The following is a 17,470-nucleotide window of genomic DNA, read 5'->3' as shown; positions in this document are numbered from 1 at the left end:
CATCATATAATTTAAAGGCAAAAACTTGTGTGAGACGGTCTTACGAGTCGTATTTTATGAGACAGATCTCTTATTTGGGTCATCCATTAAAAAGTATTACATTTTATGCTAAGAGTATTACTTTTTATTGTGAATATTGATAGGATTGATCCGTCTCACAGATAAAAATTCATGAAACCGTCTCACAAGAGATATACTCTAATTTAAATCTAATTTTCCAGATATTTTACGATTTTTTTTCTTATTCGAAAAATAAATCCTGCTTAAAGGAGGCAAATTAGGTTAAATATGTTAATCACCATTCAAATATTCAAATGACTGCAAACAAAATTCTCTTTTTACACGTAATGCATGTATATAAATTAAATTTTTATGTTAAATAATATTTGTGTAAGACCGTTTATAATTATATTGAAATATAATTTTTTTAAAAAAATTATAATATTTTTTTTATGAGTGACGTGAAAATTTAAAAATTAAAAAATATAGATAATGACTTGTATCTATGCATGCATTGCCCACATGCATACCGAAATTTAATATAAATTTACGTATAAAATGTAAGTATATATATCTTAGTAGGATTTTTCTAAATATTATTTTTATGCCTTTAGTTTATTATATTTTATTTTCGAGTTGATAAACAATGACTTTATTTAACCATCATTAATGATGGACAAAAAGAAAACATACATTTGGTGACCGTTAACGTTCATGTGTTTTTTTTTTAATATTTATGGTGATACACCGGAGAGGTCGAGTCATGGGTATCAGATGATCTCGAGTCATGGATCGAGTTATAAGAAGTTTTGGGTCAATTCGACAAATAGTCGGACGAATATATGCACGAGACATCATCTAGTAGCCGGACATATACCTCTGGCTACCAAAAGCCCGGGCCAGACAAGTTCCTATGTGATAGGTTTCTACCCGGGTTACCTCGATAGTAGCACCGCACTCGAGTGCACAAGTATGAGATACCTTACCGTGAAAATCATTACTGTCAGAATCATATGGATTTGACGTGTCAGAGAAGTTGATGTCAGAAAGTAGGGCATGAACAACCATCTTGCAATAATTAGTAAGTGGACACTGAAAACAAAGTCATCATTGACTTTCTTGCTATAAATATAGGTTTGCTCAAATTTGAAACATTCATTCACACATATATACCTTGTATATATCATTTTACTCTAAAAAAAATATACAATATTTTTACATCATTTCTCTTTGCTACATAGTTTTTTCCTCTCCCACATGCTGACTTTAGCATCGAAGTGGACACGCTGAACATCCCTCCAGTGTCTATTCACGTGGTTATCTTCGTGTTTATAGGTCACCACTGGTCTTTCTCGGAAGAATAAGCCTCTGGTTTGGACACATCTCACTAAACTCTCATTCCTCATCATTTTCACAACCCGACTCGATTAAATTTTCCACGCATCTCATACCTATATTTATCCGGTCACATCAATTTATTTATCCTAATTATTAAATTATATATATATATATATATTTGACGAGAAAATGATTAAAAGTAAAAATATAATAATGGCATCACCCCCGACGCATTAGCAGTGTTTTGATGTCATAAATTGTCTAGTATTGCGTCAACTCAAACAGTCAAACAATAAGACTGCGTTTGATTGGAGTATAAAATAAACTAATGATTAGTATGTAAATGATAAAGAAAATAATTGTCGTAGAAATGTAATATATGGTGTAAAATAATATTATGTTTGGTAAGATTTTTAGGTGTAGGATAATTTTGAATTTTTTGATGAAAGGACAAAATTGCCCTTTCTTCTTTTTTTTCTTCCATTACGGATGCGGCGGTCCCGCGGCGTTGGTGGTCCGGCGAACGATCCGGCGGTCGAGGTGGCGGCGATGGTCCGTCGACGGTGGTGGCGGAGATAGCGGTGGTCCGGCGACCGAGGTGGCGTCGGTGGTCCAGCGATGGTGGTGGTCTGACGGCCGATCCGGCAACCGAGGTGGTTGCGGTGGTCCGGCGACTGTGGTGCGGCGGCGGTCCAACGGCCAAGGTGGTTCAACAGCGGTGAAGGAGGAAGAGTAAAATTGGAAAGAGAGTAAGAATAGAGGAATGATTAATAATCCTACGGAGGAAGGATGTATTATTTAATCACATGTAATACAACCTAATCATTTATAGGAGGGATTGAGTTGGTTAAATAAAAATCGTACTAAACATTAGATAAAGTGTGATAAAATAATCTATCCTACTTAATCCGGCAAACCAAATGCAGCATAAATGAGTAAGATAGATACTCAGTTTATTGGATAAAGACCAAAATTTCTGTATGTAAGTAACCAAAATTGTTAGCATCAAAATTTATCATTAGTCAAAAATTATAATTATTGACCGAAAATATAATTTTATTTTTTTATATTTATGACAACATAGACTACACTTATTTGAGTGCTAATTGATCGAAATATCAGATTCCTGAATTTGGAGAGGTATGTATCTATATGTTGATGTTATCTCATATTTCCTATATATCAGTCTTACAATTTTCCTTACCGTCGACAATGTCTCCAGCAGATACAATATTATCCGTTAAGATCCGACGTCACTAACTCTTTTACGGCTCACTTAACCAACCAGATCAAGCGGCGCAACGTCAACAACTTGACGCACTAGAATTTTTCAGGAGGTAACTCATCAGAGTAATAAGATTAAAAATAATTAGTTTAAAACACTCTTCTATAATCAAGAAAAAGAAAACTACATAAACACTTGAATTGGCTACCATTTGAATTGGATCTTTCGTTCCAAATTAGGGAATTGTCGCCATATTTTGCATCCGTATAAGTAAACAATATCAGCCTCAAATCAATTAAATATGATTAGAAATTGACAAATTCAATAAAATTTAATTAAAAAATTAATAAAAATAGGATACGTTGCCAGCAAATATTCTAAACTGAAAGGAACATAAAAAATAATTATTATTAAACATACACGTGTATATATCACACGCACAACTAACTCAATTTATTGATGTCCAAAATTTCAACGTGGCCATGAATATATGCAGAAATTAAGTAATATATACACAATTTTTCAGAGTATTTGAGCTTCGTAAATACCTCAGAAAATGTTTGTCCAAAATAAAATAAGCCAATTACTTCAAAAATAAAAATAAAATTGAAAATAATACTAAGAATCCAAATAGACAAGATATCCTTCATAAAAAAAAAAAATAGGTCTCTTGTGAGACAATCTCACGAATCATTATATATGAGATGGGTCAACTCTATCGATATTCACAATAAAAAGTAATACTCTTAGCTTGAAAAGTAATATTTTTTCATGGATGATTCCAATAAGAGATCTATCTCACAAAATACGACCCGTGAGACCGTCTCACGAGATTGATATTAACAGAAATCCAAACAGATTGGATATGCTCGAGGAAAATTCTGAGCAAGTTATTATTTTACACATGGTAGCTTAGCTTATTAGTGTAATTATTGTCATTGCAGTAATTCTGACTCTTGGAAAATAATAGGTTGGGCAAGAACAACAATGATGCTAATAAAATATTTTAATAAATTTAAGAGTGTGAAATATTCAATAAATTAATTTAATAACTCAAATTACACGCGTGGATCTTAACCAAGCGTCTCAATTTATTGTAATAATTTCAGTTTTATCATTTAAAGCATAGTTAAGAGGTGTCTCTCTAGGCATAGGATATGTGTCTATAAATATTAAATTTTAGTGCAAATATTAATTTTTTTTTGTTTTTTTATTCTTCCCAAATCCCATATGCTACATTCTTTTTTCCATTTTTGAAAAATTCCCAAATTCTAAATCAAAGGATTTTAATTGAAATGAATTAATCGGTAAAAATGAGGAATAGATGGGAATTTTTACAATCTTTTCGAACCAGTTGATTTGTATTATTTAAACTCCATTTCATGATGAAATTATGAATTATTTTATGACAAAAACTTGTGTGAGACGATTTAACGAGTCGTATTTTGTGAGACATATATCTTATTTGGGTCATCCATGAAAAAATATTATTTTTTATGCTAAGAGTATTACTTTTTATTGTGAATATCGATAGAGTTGGTCCGTCTCACATATAAAGATTCGTGAGATCGTCTCACAAGAGACCTACTCTTATTTTATTCATAAATAGTTCCAACAAATAAAAATATATATACACACACGTTATCCACTATTTAATAATATAAAAATAAAAATAAAAATAAAAATATTTTCCACTAGCTAACTCACAAGGCAATAATACAAACATAGTTCCACTCGGATAATTCCAGAAGCAAATTCCTCATAAATGGCTCAAAAATTTCTGGTGGCATTGCTAAACACTGTTAACAACATCACTAAAGAAAGGGAATGGATATGGCAAGCATACCAATACTCCTAACAGCAACACTACAATCCCAACAGATACATACAAATGATCAGGATCAGTGATTTCTTCGGACAATGGTGCGATAGGCCCTCGTTGCAAGAAAAATATTAGAACTAACCAATAGAATGCGACATCATTCGACAGAGATCCCAGTCCAAGAAGTACAAGGGAGGCAGTAGTAAATCGAGATGAAACCTGCGAAAAATTGGTAACATCAGTTAAAGTCAATCTTAGATTTGGATAGATAATGAAATTTTCTTGTTCATGACGTTGGAGATGGTAAGGTTTTGCAACATGTATGCTATTTGATACGTACCTTTCTTCCCCATATGGCGAAAGAAATACGACCACCATCAAGTTCTCCAGCAGGGATGCTATTGATGGCATTAATCAGAAGTCCGGCCCATGCCCATATTACGAGTGGATTTATTGAAACCGGGGTGCCTTCCTTGAGGACGTCTCCAAGAAATAGCTTAGCTATGTCCAAAAGGAAAGAATAATAAGCAGAAAGAAATTGTATTTCAATTTATAATCTGCAAAGGATTCTAAGCATCATTCTGGAGTCATTCTCTCCCATTTACAAAAGAAGACCATATTTCAACATGAGAATAATAATAGTATTCTGACTGACTTTTCATGATGACAACCACCCTCGGGAAAAAAAGGGAATAATTTACCTAATGCCCCAACTAGAAGGGATTCATGGAATACTGAAGCGTCAACAAGAAGACCTAGTTGATCATCGGGTGGCGGCAAGAGAAATCCCGAAAGCAAAAGAACAATGCCCAAGGAAAACCCAGCCAAAGGACCAGCAACCGAAAATTTCAAGAGGTCCTCACGCTTTGGTACTATATTTAGAATCCTTGTTATAGAACCAAAAGATCCTATCTGTCAATAGAAACTTGTTAGATTTTTTAAGCATGAGTATGCACCGGTGACAGCAAAAGAACTCGAGAATAAGGGATATGGGCAAGAATCCTAAGTGGAGTTGAATTACTCCTGCCAGTGAGAAATTGAAGAGGGTAATGCATTAACAGAGAATACGCACACAAACAAAAAACCGAGAAACTGCCCAGGATTATCTTCCAAATCACGTTTCACATCGCTTGCAGAATTATTGGGTCATTTTCACAAATATGATATATCACGGAAAGCAAGGCACTTGAGAATCCATGAAACTGAAGTTACTTGTCAAACTGACATACTTTGAAATGGCTTCAAAACGCATACAAAAATTGTCGGACTAAATTTCTCATTCTAATTACATAAATGAATATATTTTGTACAAATATATAAAATAGATGTTAGATGTCAAATTAAAAACTACCCATTCCAAATTCATCAGTCCACATGCAGACTTAGGCTAATGGTGTAACTATTTCTTGAGTTGAGTAATTTCCCTGGTTTATACGTTCACAAAAACTTAAATTTATGGTTTGGATAACCTATGTACAACAACTTCGTAATTTAGAAATTACCTTTTATTGTTTTTGAAATACATGATTCTAAACTTGGTAGATTTTTGTACTCTTATTTACATGGAGTTTGGATAAATACCGAAAACAGAAATACATGATTGTGTCATGGACTCATGTATTATATTATTGCTTGATGATCCTTCTTTGAAATAAGACATACTCAAGATAAAGTTCACCAAGCACACTTGTGTCTGGTTGAATATAATTCTCAGTATTGATAGATGAAATATCATTTTAACAAGTAGCAGAACAGAAGGCGACCAAATTCAAAAGAAGTGGAATAAGATGAAAAAAATAGTTCACATATTTTAGAAAGTTCACAAACGAGATCCAACTATAAGAGAAACGAGACAAATGAAATGAGAAGCATAGGCAGTCTGAAATCGTGTGCAATAACATTATACATTTATACGTTACCTGCCAACTAGGAACAAAATATGGCACACCCAGCTTAATACCGATCTCTTTCGCAACTAGAAAATGGCTGATTTCATGCACACCCAGAACAAGTGCGGTAACAAGAGCTCCAGGAAGGCCATTTACCAACAAGTCAAAATTGTCAAAAGCTGATCTGGAGGATAAGGGAAAAATTAATGTCGATGACCAAATCATGCTGCCTTCAACCTTGGAAAATAATGGGCAAACCAAATAAAAATCTAAAATTCAATAATATTTATATATTTAGAAAGAAAGAGACTTTCTCTCACAATGACAAGAGAAAAACAAGGCAAAAGAAATCCTCGAGTGATGGTAGGGACCAACAACAAATTGAGGTAAGCAAATGATTAAAGAACTTAGTTGCATTTTTACCAACTTAGTGGCATTTTTTAGCACTTTCAAAGCAAAGTTTTGGCATGCTATAGTTTTCTACTAAAACACTTCCACGTAATGTTTCAGATGCTTTGTAAAACAATTGCTCAAATATAATTATAAGATAAAAAAACATAAACAAAAACCTACACTAGATTTTCTCGTAATGCAGGAACATTGCGTAGAACTAGGGTGAATACAGTGACCAATCCGAAAGCACCAGCAGCAAACCATTCAGGAACAGCTACATCGCTCAAATCAAATATTAAACACATTAGTTATCAATGATTGAAAGCCATCATTGAAATATAAGCTCTTATAGAAATGCTTAGAGCTTATGAACTACCGGTAGTATCTGGTTGCAAGGTCCTCCTTGGCACCACAACTGCTACGGGTTTATCATCCTCAGGATTAATTAGAAGGAATAATTTAAATAGATCTCCAAATTTGTCCTACAAATAGAACTTAGGAAACATATAAAATTCTATGACATGACCGAGAAACAGCACAAATAAAGTCATAGATTCACCAACCTCCATTCTCCTTTTTATTTTCTCATAACTTTTTGCCGCTACCCCTCGCATGTTTCCTTTGAATAATACCCCACCCTACATCAATACATAATAATACATGTCACCGTTTTATACCATAATTACTATATTGTACCATAGGAATGAGTATTTGCATCCGCAAAATGCCACTAGACAAACACAGTCAACAAGGGAATCTAGACATTTGGCAACCTTATATATAACATATCAAAATAAGATATCACCCAAAGAACTCACTTCATATGGTTCTTGGCTGGTCACAAAGAATGTATCAAAGCCAAATACTTGATCCTTCAAAATATCAATAGTTTCCTTTGGAATTCTCAATGATTCGTCGAATTCCTGCTGCTGTTCATGGTGTTAAGAGGGAAGAATAAGATTTACTATTATAGAGAGAGTCATCTGACTATGACGTTTTGAAAATACAATGTCATCATTACTTCTAAATTCTTATCACCTTCAGCCCTGGAAGAGGCGATCCACTTGCAAATTGAACAGCATCAGCATCCTGATACAACACAATCTCAACAAATAAAGGAGGTGAGATTCAGTAAAACACCTTCTTATTAAAGGTGATATGAAAGAGAAAGGAAAGAGGGAGTTCTACCTCAATATATATCAGTTTACACAAGCTAAAATCTAAAACCAAAATTTCAAATATGAATCATTTATAATTCTACCAGTAGATAATAATGTCTACAAGACTGCATTTTAATTCTCTCATCTTTCACTATAAATCTAGCAGCAATAAAATACAGAAGTACTGCCTCCTATGATCAGCACCCCACACTTCCAACCACCAGGACCATTATTCACCTCGACCAAAGTACAGAACAAAGACAAAAGCAACATTCGTTCAGGGAAAAAAATCGCCTAGCAAATAAAAATGAGATAGTATGACATGTGACTCGAAAAATGTCAATGAAACACATAACAAAGACAAAAGCAACATTTGTTCAAGGAAAAAAATCACCTAGCAAATAAAAATGAGATAGTATGACACGTGACCCGAAAAGTGTCAATGAAACACATATCTAAAGTACCTCAGCTTTGTCTTGAGCATCAATCGTTTCCAATTCGTTATTGTTTACCATGCTTTGTGTCTCAAGCATGTCTGACTCAGCAGATTGGTTGTCATCCTAGAAAATAGCACTGCAATTCAGCAACCCCAAAACGTGATAACGTTGTAATGTGCTACTGAAAGTTAAATCTACAAGAAGAACCATTTGTTTCCATAAAGGGCTCGGATCATTCACCACAGTGTAGAACCCTTCTGCTACTTAACACCATTCTCTCCATCAAATCATATCCTTCCAAATTCAAACCACATTTGGACAAGATACAAACTGTATCCGAGAACACGAACCATACGAAGCACAACCCACAAATTGCACAGTTGCTAAAGCTATACCCATACAAATCCATAAAATTACCTCATCATTATTACTCTCAGGCTCAGTCCCCGTCTCACTCAGTCTGCAAATACTCCTCAAATTCCCCCTTAACGCGGTCCTAAGCACACATAAGTACACACCGCAACTCAGTTCCATAACATTGATCACATCACTCGGAAAACATTAATCAGCAAATTACCTCGAGAACCCAACTGAGCCAAGGCTCCAGCAGAGCCCGAATGCGGGATATGGGACGCGAGTGCTACTACAGGAGCTGCATTTCGCCAATGGTGTACCAAAAATCCCGCCAACACTCGTGGACAAACTCATCGCAGCAAAATGGAATAAGCGAATGATCCGTTTATCTAAATCCTACTTACATTGAACACATGAATTTGAACAGTTTACGGGGATAGAAATTCGGGGCGTGGCTTCGGATTTTGATCGAAGTTTGAAGTGTTTCGAAAATAGGAGCTTTGGAACTTGGAAGTTTACGGATATCTTATCCCCTGGTTCGAATGAAATCCGGGAATATCCAATTTCTTCTCTTCTTTATGGCCGTTACTTCGGTTAAAATAATTGTTGGGCTAAAATTGGATCGACACATTTGACCACAGACCCAACTAAAGCCCAAATAATTATTCACTCTCTCTTTTTTTCTTTTTCTTTGTTTTAAAAAAGAATAAATTATTTTATGAGGACATTTGATTAAATTTATTCCAAATATTTTTAAAGTTTTTATATCTTATAAGCTGGTAAGTGGCTAAATATTTGGATAAAACAAGATGATAGAGCTTCAGAATATAAATTTTTTTCATTATTATTCTGCAAATAGGATAAATTTTGCAAAACTGGGCGTTGATACTATGAAAATCATGTAAAATAAATATTTTTGGATATATTTCCGTACCCGTGTCACTAAATTTCGGGAATATATATTTGGAATACATAAACTTTATGGTGACATATTTGTTATCTACAATATGTGCCCTTTTTAAAAATCTCACAAATGGAGACTATCATATCATATATATTATTTTTTCTTACTTTTTTTCCCTTGAAAAAAAATAATTTTGGATGAAGATTGGTCGATTTACTTTAACTATTTAGGGGTTTTCTCAATGCATGGAAATTGCTTTTTAATTGATATGATGGCATAGTAAATTTCAATTCTTACCGAGTTGCCCGATATAGCTATATTATATACATAAACACAAAAATTGTGTGAGACGATCTCACGGGTGGTATTTTGTAAGACAAATCTCTTATTTGAGTCATCCATGAAAAATTATTACTTTTTATACTAAGAATATTACTTTTTACTGTGAATATCTGTAGTGCTGACCCGTCTCACATATAAATATTCGTGAGATAGTCTCTTGAGACTTACTCATACACAAAACCGTTTAAGACCACAAATTTCAAATATTTTGCTAAAACTTATGCTTCATGATAAGTTGGATACTAAGCAATATGCTTGTGATTTAAAAGACAATAAAATGTATTTCCATTCAATCATGGCAGAAGACAGATCACTAAATACAACAAAAAATGGCAGATGCCATTCACCATTTATTGGCTTCAACTGTCTTTCTTGTATTGTACTGTGAAGGACTTGAAAGAATACCCAATGAGATCTTCATTCTGAACCATGGACAAATTTCCCACTATTATATACAGGACCAACATTAAACCCCTGAACGCAGAGAAGGGAAGACAAAAAAATTGCATGTGTTCAGAAATGTAGCTCTCGCCTATCGGGGAAAACATTAAAGCACGAAAACTATGAAAATGGTCATGAATAAAATAATTATCAGAAACAGTTTGATCAAGAGCTACCTGTTAGATGATAGCTTGTTCAAGTATTTCAGCAAGGTATTGCTAGCACCTTCAACATTTGCCAGTGATTCATCCATGTTATCGTCAATCCTGCTTGTTTAAATCCACCCAAAATTTGAATCTTCATTGAGCGTGGTCAATCATTTAATTGCACTTGGGTTGTTTGTCGAAACTTATAATAAAAAAATTACATTCAAAACATGGACTGAGATATGTCCTTGATTTTAAGAAAGCAAATCAAAACATCAAAGCTCCCAAGTTGTGCATAATGAGCTGTATTTTCTAAATCATGGTGGTTTTTCAGCTGCTTGACAAGATTATCATAGAATCTTTTTGACAAAAACTGGCAATTCATCTGTTATATACACGGAAAAAGGTGAAATATTACCTGATAGCCAACTCTCCTTGATGTGCAACCATTGTGGCTAGATGAGTGAAAATCCCACTCAGTTCTGAAATTGTAGATTCCACATTCTGTAGAGCAACTGTTCGGCTCTGAGATACACTATCGTGCCTTGGAACCACCTGCTGCAACATGGACAATTCCATTTGATGGGACGGGTTGGTCTCTGTTGCCATTCTTTGCCCATATACAGGATATCAGAGTCAAGAAGTACCCCAATCATATGGACTGCATGTACAAGGAGGGAAGAAAATCCATAGAGTGGCTTTTCTGGAAAAGATGGACTGTTCAGAAAATTCGTAGCAAGGCATATATTTATATGTTGTCTAGTCAAAAATATCTTCTTTTTAGATCGATTCATTACAATATATTGAAGCTAACTGATCAAACAAAGATGCTTCGAGAAAAGCAATAATAGAATAGTTATTATAATTCTCTCTCAAAAAAAGAATAGTTAACATGATATGAAGGGAACAACTACAAATGGTTTTCAGGTGAGAACTGTTATGATTTGCAGGTACACCAAAGAGTGATGAAATAGTTTCAAGGACATGTCCTCTCAATTACTGGAGTAAAAAGGATTCCAACATGAAAAGGACAACTGACTTGAATCATCAATTGTGAAAATTTATAAACTATGAAGAGCAAAACAAAGAAGGAGGTGTAAGCTATACCCACTCACCGTGTCTGTTTTATTTTGAGAAGAATTTTCCATGAAATAATCAGCTTGTTTTGCCGCTGTTTTTTCGAGAAGAGTTATCCTAGTAAATTTGAGTTTTTTCTTGTTTTTGAATTAGTAATATATTTGATTCTTTGTCTGTTTTATTTTGAGAAGAATTTTACATGAAAATAATCTGCTTGTTTTGCCTGCTGTTTTTTCAAGAAGAATTTTCCTAGTAAATTTGAGTTTCTTCTTGTTTTTGAATTAGTAATATATTTGATTCTTTGTTCCTGATAGATGTGGCGACTTTCACTCACTCACTTAAGTGCGTAAATCCTGGGTGATATTGCATGATAGATGGAGACTCATTTTCCTCGGGATTTTTTTTAAAAAATCTCTGTTTTCTTGTGAGATGAGTATTAGGTATCACATGGAGAGGTTCGAATTGATTTCTCTGTGATTAAAGTACATCCAACATAAAAATTTCATAAAGAGTATAAGACTAGTAGACAACGGTCCATCCAATTTAATAACTTTACCAACAGAATAAAGTATGCACAAACGATTACGTAAAAAGGCTGTAATGTATCAAGTGCCAGATCATACCTTAGTTGGCTGCCAACTTGAACCCCGCTTCCTATTGATCTGATATGCAAGAAAACAGAAGATGATTATGATCAGAGTTGTACATCGGAAAAAAATTTCACAATTAGCAGATTGAGAGACATCAAACTGTAACATGACTGTTTCTGTGTTATGAAGGACCTTTCATGGCGTGCTACAGATTATAATTTAAAACAAAATTAATTAAAAAAATGTTGAGCCAGAAAATAGGCACATATAAAATAGTTAAAGATGTGTGTAAAAAAGTGATACTTTTCTATGACAAGTCAATTATGAGGACGATATTGACAATTAAATTTGAACGGCTGAAAGAATTTACGCTGATGATTGTGTATTCGTTTCTGATGTACCAGTTGAACTCAACCAAGGGGCTGGTTCTGTCAAAGAATTTGGGGGATGCTTTAATGTCTCCCTTGAGGCAACTGTGGAAAATATCTGCTTCCGGTTCTCACGAGCCTTAATGCTCTGTAGAGTAATAAACCGAGGTGATGAGAAGGATGATGCCAGTGTGTCTTCTCCAAAAAAACATGTAATATAATCCACTATACCAAATGTACCTTTGTTCTAGTGGTCAAGACATCTTGAAACTGCTTTGTAGCATGCATGAGCCTGCTCTTCAAATCATCACAAACAGCAGTCAAATGAACTATTTTGTCCCCTGAATACTTTCCTGTAGTTACCTCCATGTTTTGAAGAGTCTGCATGTCGGAAAGAGCTATATTGAGTGCAGTAATATCATTTTTAATCAGGGCTGTTAGTTCTTCATTTTCCTTGCTTCGATCATCAAATATTGATTACCTTCTGGTCACTGCACATTCATGGAAATAAGTCAATGTCGGGTCACTGTAGTTAACAGATGCGCTGATCTAGTGTTCATGATCATGGTATAGTATCTGTTATATGCTAAAAAATTTACTGATGCAGTGAGAATGATATGAGACAACAGATAATCAACAGTAAGTGCCAATAAGAGAAGTCTGGAAAAAATAATAAAGGAAAGAAACATATTTTACATTCAGCCTGAAAAGTTTACCAGGAATCTCTCTCCATGAGGATTGAGAGCAATACATGAATAAAAAACTTAGCAAGATTGACACCGAAAAAAAAGCATAGCATGAAGTTGCTTTCCTTCTCAATGAACACTAAAAGTTCAAATTCAATAAAAAAACATCCATAAACAGCAGCAAAAATTTAGATAAAAGGATGAACCCTTCGTGATCAAGCACCAACATAAGAGACCAGTAAACTACCCTTTTAGAGTTGTTGGACGTCTAAAAGTGGAATCGTGGTGAAAGAAATGTGACCAATCCAAACATGAGAATAAAAAGAAAATAAAACAAGAATGATAAGAAAAAATTAGTGCATCGATATTAAAACTTTGTGGTTATGCTCGGAATCAGTTGTCATTCAAAACGATGAACAACCAACTTCCTCTGTATAGAACAGCGTGGGATATGCTGAAGTTTGGAAGGAAATATAAAATATTCCTAGTGAAACAATCTAAAGATAGTCACAATGAAAGAATTGGAATCATGTTGTGTTCAACTTATGAAAAAGAATGTCCAATTATATTCATTTTGATGTCACTTTAGCAACTTATGGAATTTGTTTCACCTGCTAAAACATTTTCTCGAATTCACCATGAATCTTGTGGTCTATAAGATAATTGAAAAACTTTTAACATAAAATTGCTTATATAACATTGAACTCGGAAATTTTACAACCTCAAACAGCCAATTCCAGCTGATTTTGAAACAACAATTGCAAGGGGAATTCCAAGCAAAACCGCTAGAGCTATTCGTTCGACGCGAGAGGGAAGCTTACAATTAGACAAGCGGTCGATTTTCTGCCAGGTTTAGTGGATGCGAATACCGATTTTCGAGGCATTCTTGTTGAATTCGGACCGATCCGGAGTTGCAGCAATCGAGTCTTGGTTTGATTGGGATTGGGGCGGAGTTACTGCATTTCCTCCAAATTTTCTCAAGGTCTTCGATATAGAAACGAACTCCGACGTCCGATCACGGTACGAAGAGGCGCCAGCCGCCGCCATGGTCATTGATCGGCACCGGATTTTTGCCGGGAAACCTCAACTTCACTGCGGGACACGTTGTAGAAAGCAAGCTCTAAAAGCATCGATGTTTTTTGTTTTGAACACATTTTTGTAAAAAAAATAAACTATAAATTCAGCAACTATTTATTATAATGCAAAGGTTCTTTAATTCATCATAAATTAACTCACACAAAAAATTATCCAATTTTATAAATTCCGATTCTCACTTCTCAACTAATAATTATTATAGAACAATGTAAATTTCAAAAAATTATCACGGATCTCACAAATTTCATCCGACTCAAATCATAAAAAAATATTATTTTTATGTATAAATATTAGTTTTTATGATAAATATAGGTCGGATCGACATATCTAATAGATATAGATGAGATACGCTCGTAATAGACCTATAAAAATTTTAAAATATAGTATATAATTTATTTTTTTTGACACAAGCAGTTGATGTGACTAACAATTTTATTTTAAAATTTAAACATATTTTCTCTCCATGCATCATGATTATCAACTCAAATCATTTTTTAATCTATTCTGATAAATTGACAACTAATTTTGTTTTATATAAATATTGGTGAAAATTTTGGTCCTTTGTTTTTAAATAATATGTGCATACTAAATAATTCAGAGTTTTGAGAAATAATTTTATCGTATATTTCAAAGAGAAAATTGTAATTTTAATAATATATATTTATTTTTTATTTGATGTGTCATATTATAATATTCAGTTTTAATATGTTGTATATATATATGTATATATTTTTTAAATTTTAGTTTTTTTCGACTTGATTATCAGGTATAAGAGAAACAATTGGAGAGAAACGAAACTTCTTGTTTCTATTATTCCATGAATCAATAATATGGCAGAGAGTTCATCTTTACAGTATTTATATGAAAGAAGAAATAAGAATGACAAAAAATAGAATGGTAAGCGTGGTTCCCATGTAGAAGCGTGTTTTTCTTTCGTATATTGTTTAATATGCCCCTTCAAGATGGAGCATGTATGTTGATGATTCCATCTTGGACAGTAGTAGCTTAAATTGAGTTGGCATCAACGGTTTAGTGAGCAAATCAGCAGTTTGCAATGCGGAAGCTACATGCAGGAGTTTAATGACTTTGGCATGAAGTTTTTCTCGAACCAAATGACAATCGATCTCAATGTGCTTGGTTCTTTCGTGAAATACCGGATTGGAAGCAATGTGGATTGCGGATTGGCTGTCACAGAAGAGAGTAGCTGGTTCAACTTGTGCAACTCCCAAGTCCTTGAGGAGTGAAATAATCCACACTATCTCACATGTAACACTAGCCATAGCTCGATATTCTGCTTCTGAGGATGATCGAGAAACCGTATGTTGTTTCTTGGATTTCCAAGGCACTAAAGAATCCCCAAGGAATACACAAAACCCGGTAACAGAACTACGAGTATCAGGGCATGCTGCCCAATCGGAACCAGAGAAGGAATTGATTCGAAGATCATTCGAGGAGGCATAGAATAACCCCTGACCAACAGTTCCTTTGACGTATTTAAGGACATTGTACACAGCAGCAAGATGTGCTACTCTTGGTTTAGCAACATATTGGCTCAATCTGTTAACTGCATAGGATAAATCTGGGCGAGTAATTGTGAGGTATATAAGTCTACCAACCATTCTCCGATACTGGGAAGGATCTTCTAGCAAGACACTATCCTCTTGACTCAACTTAGAACCAAAATCCATAGGAGTAGTCCGAGGCTTGCACCCAAGCATACCTGAATCAGTGAGGAGTTGAAGAGCGTAATGACGCTGACAAATGGAGATGCCTCGAGAAGACCGCGCAACCTCAATCCCAAGAAAGTATTTAAGGTTGCCCAAATCTTTCAGTTTGAACTGACCATTTAAGAAGACTTTCAAATTTGCAGCCTCTTCTTCATTGTTGGTGGCAATGACAATGTCATCAACGTATACAAGTAAGGCAAGAAATACACTACCCCGAGCTCGAACAAACAATGAACTATCAGCAAGTGACTGAGTAAAGCCAATTTGGATAAGAGTGGATGAGAATTTCTCGAACCACTGACGCGAGGCTTGCTTAAGACCATACAATGACTTGTGCAACCTACACACTGGCTGTGATGGTAAAGGCTCCCCCTGTCGTTGATAACCGGGAGGCAACGACATATACACTTCCTCATGTAAAGTACCATGCAGAAAAGCGTTGTTGACATCAAGTTGCATCAAAGTCCAACCACGAGCAGCTGCCACGGCTAGTAAAGTTTGAACTGTCACAAGTTTAGCAACGGGAGAAAATGTTTCAAAATAATCAATACCCTCCTGTTGTGTAAACCCTTTGGCAACAAGGCGAGCTTTATAACGTTCAAGCGAGCCATCGGCTTGAAACTTGGCCTTGTATACCCATTTACAGCCAACGACACTCTTGTGAGGTGGAAGAGAAACAATGGACCATGTGCCATTGCGTTCAAGTGCTCTTAATTCTTCATCCATAGCTTGTCTCCATTCCGGCTGAACAACAGCTTGAGCAAATGTTCGTGGTTCAATGATGGAGGAAATGTTATGAATAAAGGCCCGATATTGTGGTAACAACTTGGTGGGAGCAAGGACCGAAGATAATGGGTGAGTAGTGGAGGAAGAGGGAGCGGTAGAGATGGAGGAGTAACACTGGTAATCACGAAGATAAGATGGTGTATTGATAGTGCGGCGTGAACGGATGGACTCACGGTGAGGAGTAATGATTGGAAGGTTTCGTTGAGTTGGTAAAATATTGTCAGAGAATAACTCAATATCAACTGGAGTGGAGGAAATGTCTTTGAAAGAAAAGGAGTATTCATGGAACATAACATCCCGAGAAATGTAAATTTCATTGGTGGTGAGGTTAAGCAATTTGTAACCCTTATAACCAGGGGGATAGCCAATAAAGACTGACCGAATAGCACGAGCAGTAAACTTGGTGCGGGTATGTGGGAGAGTGGAACCAAAACAGAGGCATCCGAATACTTTTAGATGAGAATAGGCCGGGACCTTGTCGTGAAGGAGTTCAAAAGGAGTTTTATGAGATAGAAGAAGAGAGGGGGTGCGGTTGATAAGATATACAGCAGTGAATATACAATCACTCCGATATACCAAAGGAAGGTTGGATTGAAACATTAAGGACCGGGCCACACTGAGGATATGTTGATGCTTTCGCTCAACAACAGAATTTTGTTGCAGTCGGTCAACACATGAATGATAAGCAAC

At 35.0% G+C, this 17,470-nt stretch overlaps 1 protein-coding gene and 1 pseudogene across 4 annotated transcripts; both read right to left on the bottom strand.

Annotated features, from left to right (window-relative positions):
* Positions 1–4,236: 4,236 nt before the first annotated feature.
* On the bottom strand, positions 4,237–9,183 carry LOC142523659 (putative zinc metalloprotease EGY2, chloroplastic). 4 transcript variants are annotated; one of them, XM_075627370.1, is made up of 12 exons: positions 8,842–9,183; positions 8,682–8,760; positions 8,292–8,387; positions 7,706–7,771; positions 7,486–7,596; positions 7,231–7,305; positions 7,044–7,149; positions 6,848–6,941; positions 6,305–6,458; positions 5,087–5,297; positions 4,726–4,886; positions 4,237–4,604 (listed from the first exon to the last, which is right to left on the bottom strand). In XM_075627370.1, exons 1-12 carry the CDS (start codon positions 8,970–8,972, stop codon positions 4,356–4,358), a joined length of 1,533 nt encoding a protein of 510 aa, XP_075483485.1. In that variant the 5' UTR covers positions 8,973–9,183; the 3' UTR covers positions 4,237–4,355. The 4 variants fall into 4 exon arrangements, with proteins under 4 accessions (XP_075483485.1, XP_075483486.1, XP_075483487.1 ...); XM_075627371.1 differs by having other exon boundaries at positions 7,486–7,593; XM_075627372.1 differs by having other exon boundaries at positions 7,706–7,756.
* Positions 9,184–10,083: 900 nt separating this feature from the next.
* LOC142525572 (syntaxin-31-like) lies at positions 10,084–14,324 on the bottom strand (annotated as a pseudogene).
* Between the last annotated feature and the right edge of the window lie 3,146 nt (positions 14,325–17,470).

Source organism: Primulina tabacum, chromosome 14 (genome assembly GCF_025594145.1).
Source record: "Primulina tabacum isolate GXHZ01 chromosome 14, ASM2559414v2, whole genome shotgun sequence".
Taxonomy (NCBI): domain Eukaryota; kingdom Viridiplantae; phylum Streptophyta; class Magnoliopsida; order Lamiales; family Gesneriaceae; genus Primulina; species Primulina tabacum.
This window is presented reverse-complemented; position numbering and strand designations above follow the sequence as displayed.

Coding starts and splice junctions, on each gene's coding strand:
- LOC142523659 (XM_075627370.1), bottom strand. CDS start 8,972: ATGAGTTTGTCCACGAGTGTTGGCGGGATTTTTGGTACACCATTGGCG. Junction 7,772..8,291: donor ATGCTCAAGACAAAGCTGAG/GTACTTTAGATA, acceptor TTATTTGTTGAG/ATTGTGTTGTATCAGGATGC. Junction 6,942..7,043: donor CTTGCAACCAGATACTACCG/GTAGTTCATAAG, acceptor TGAGCGATGTAG/CTGTTCCTGAATGGTTTGCT.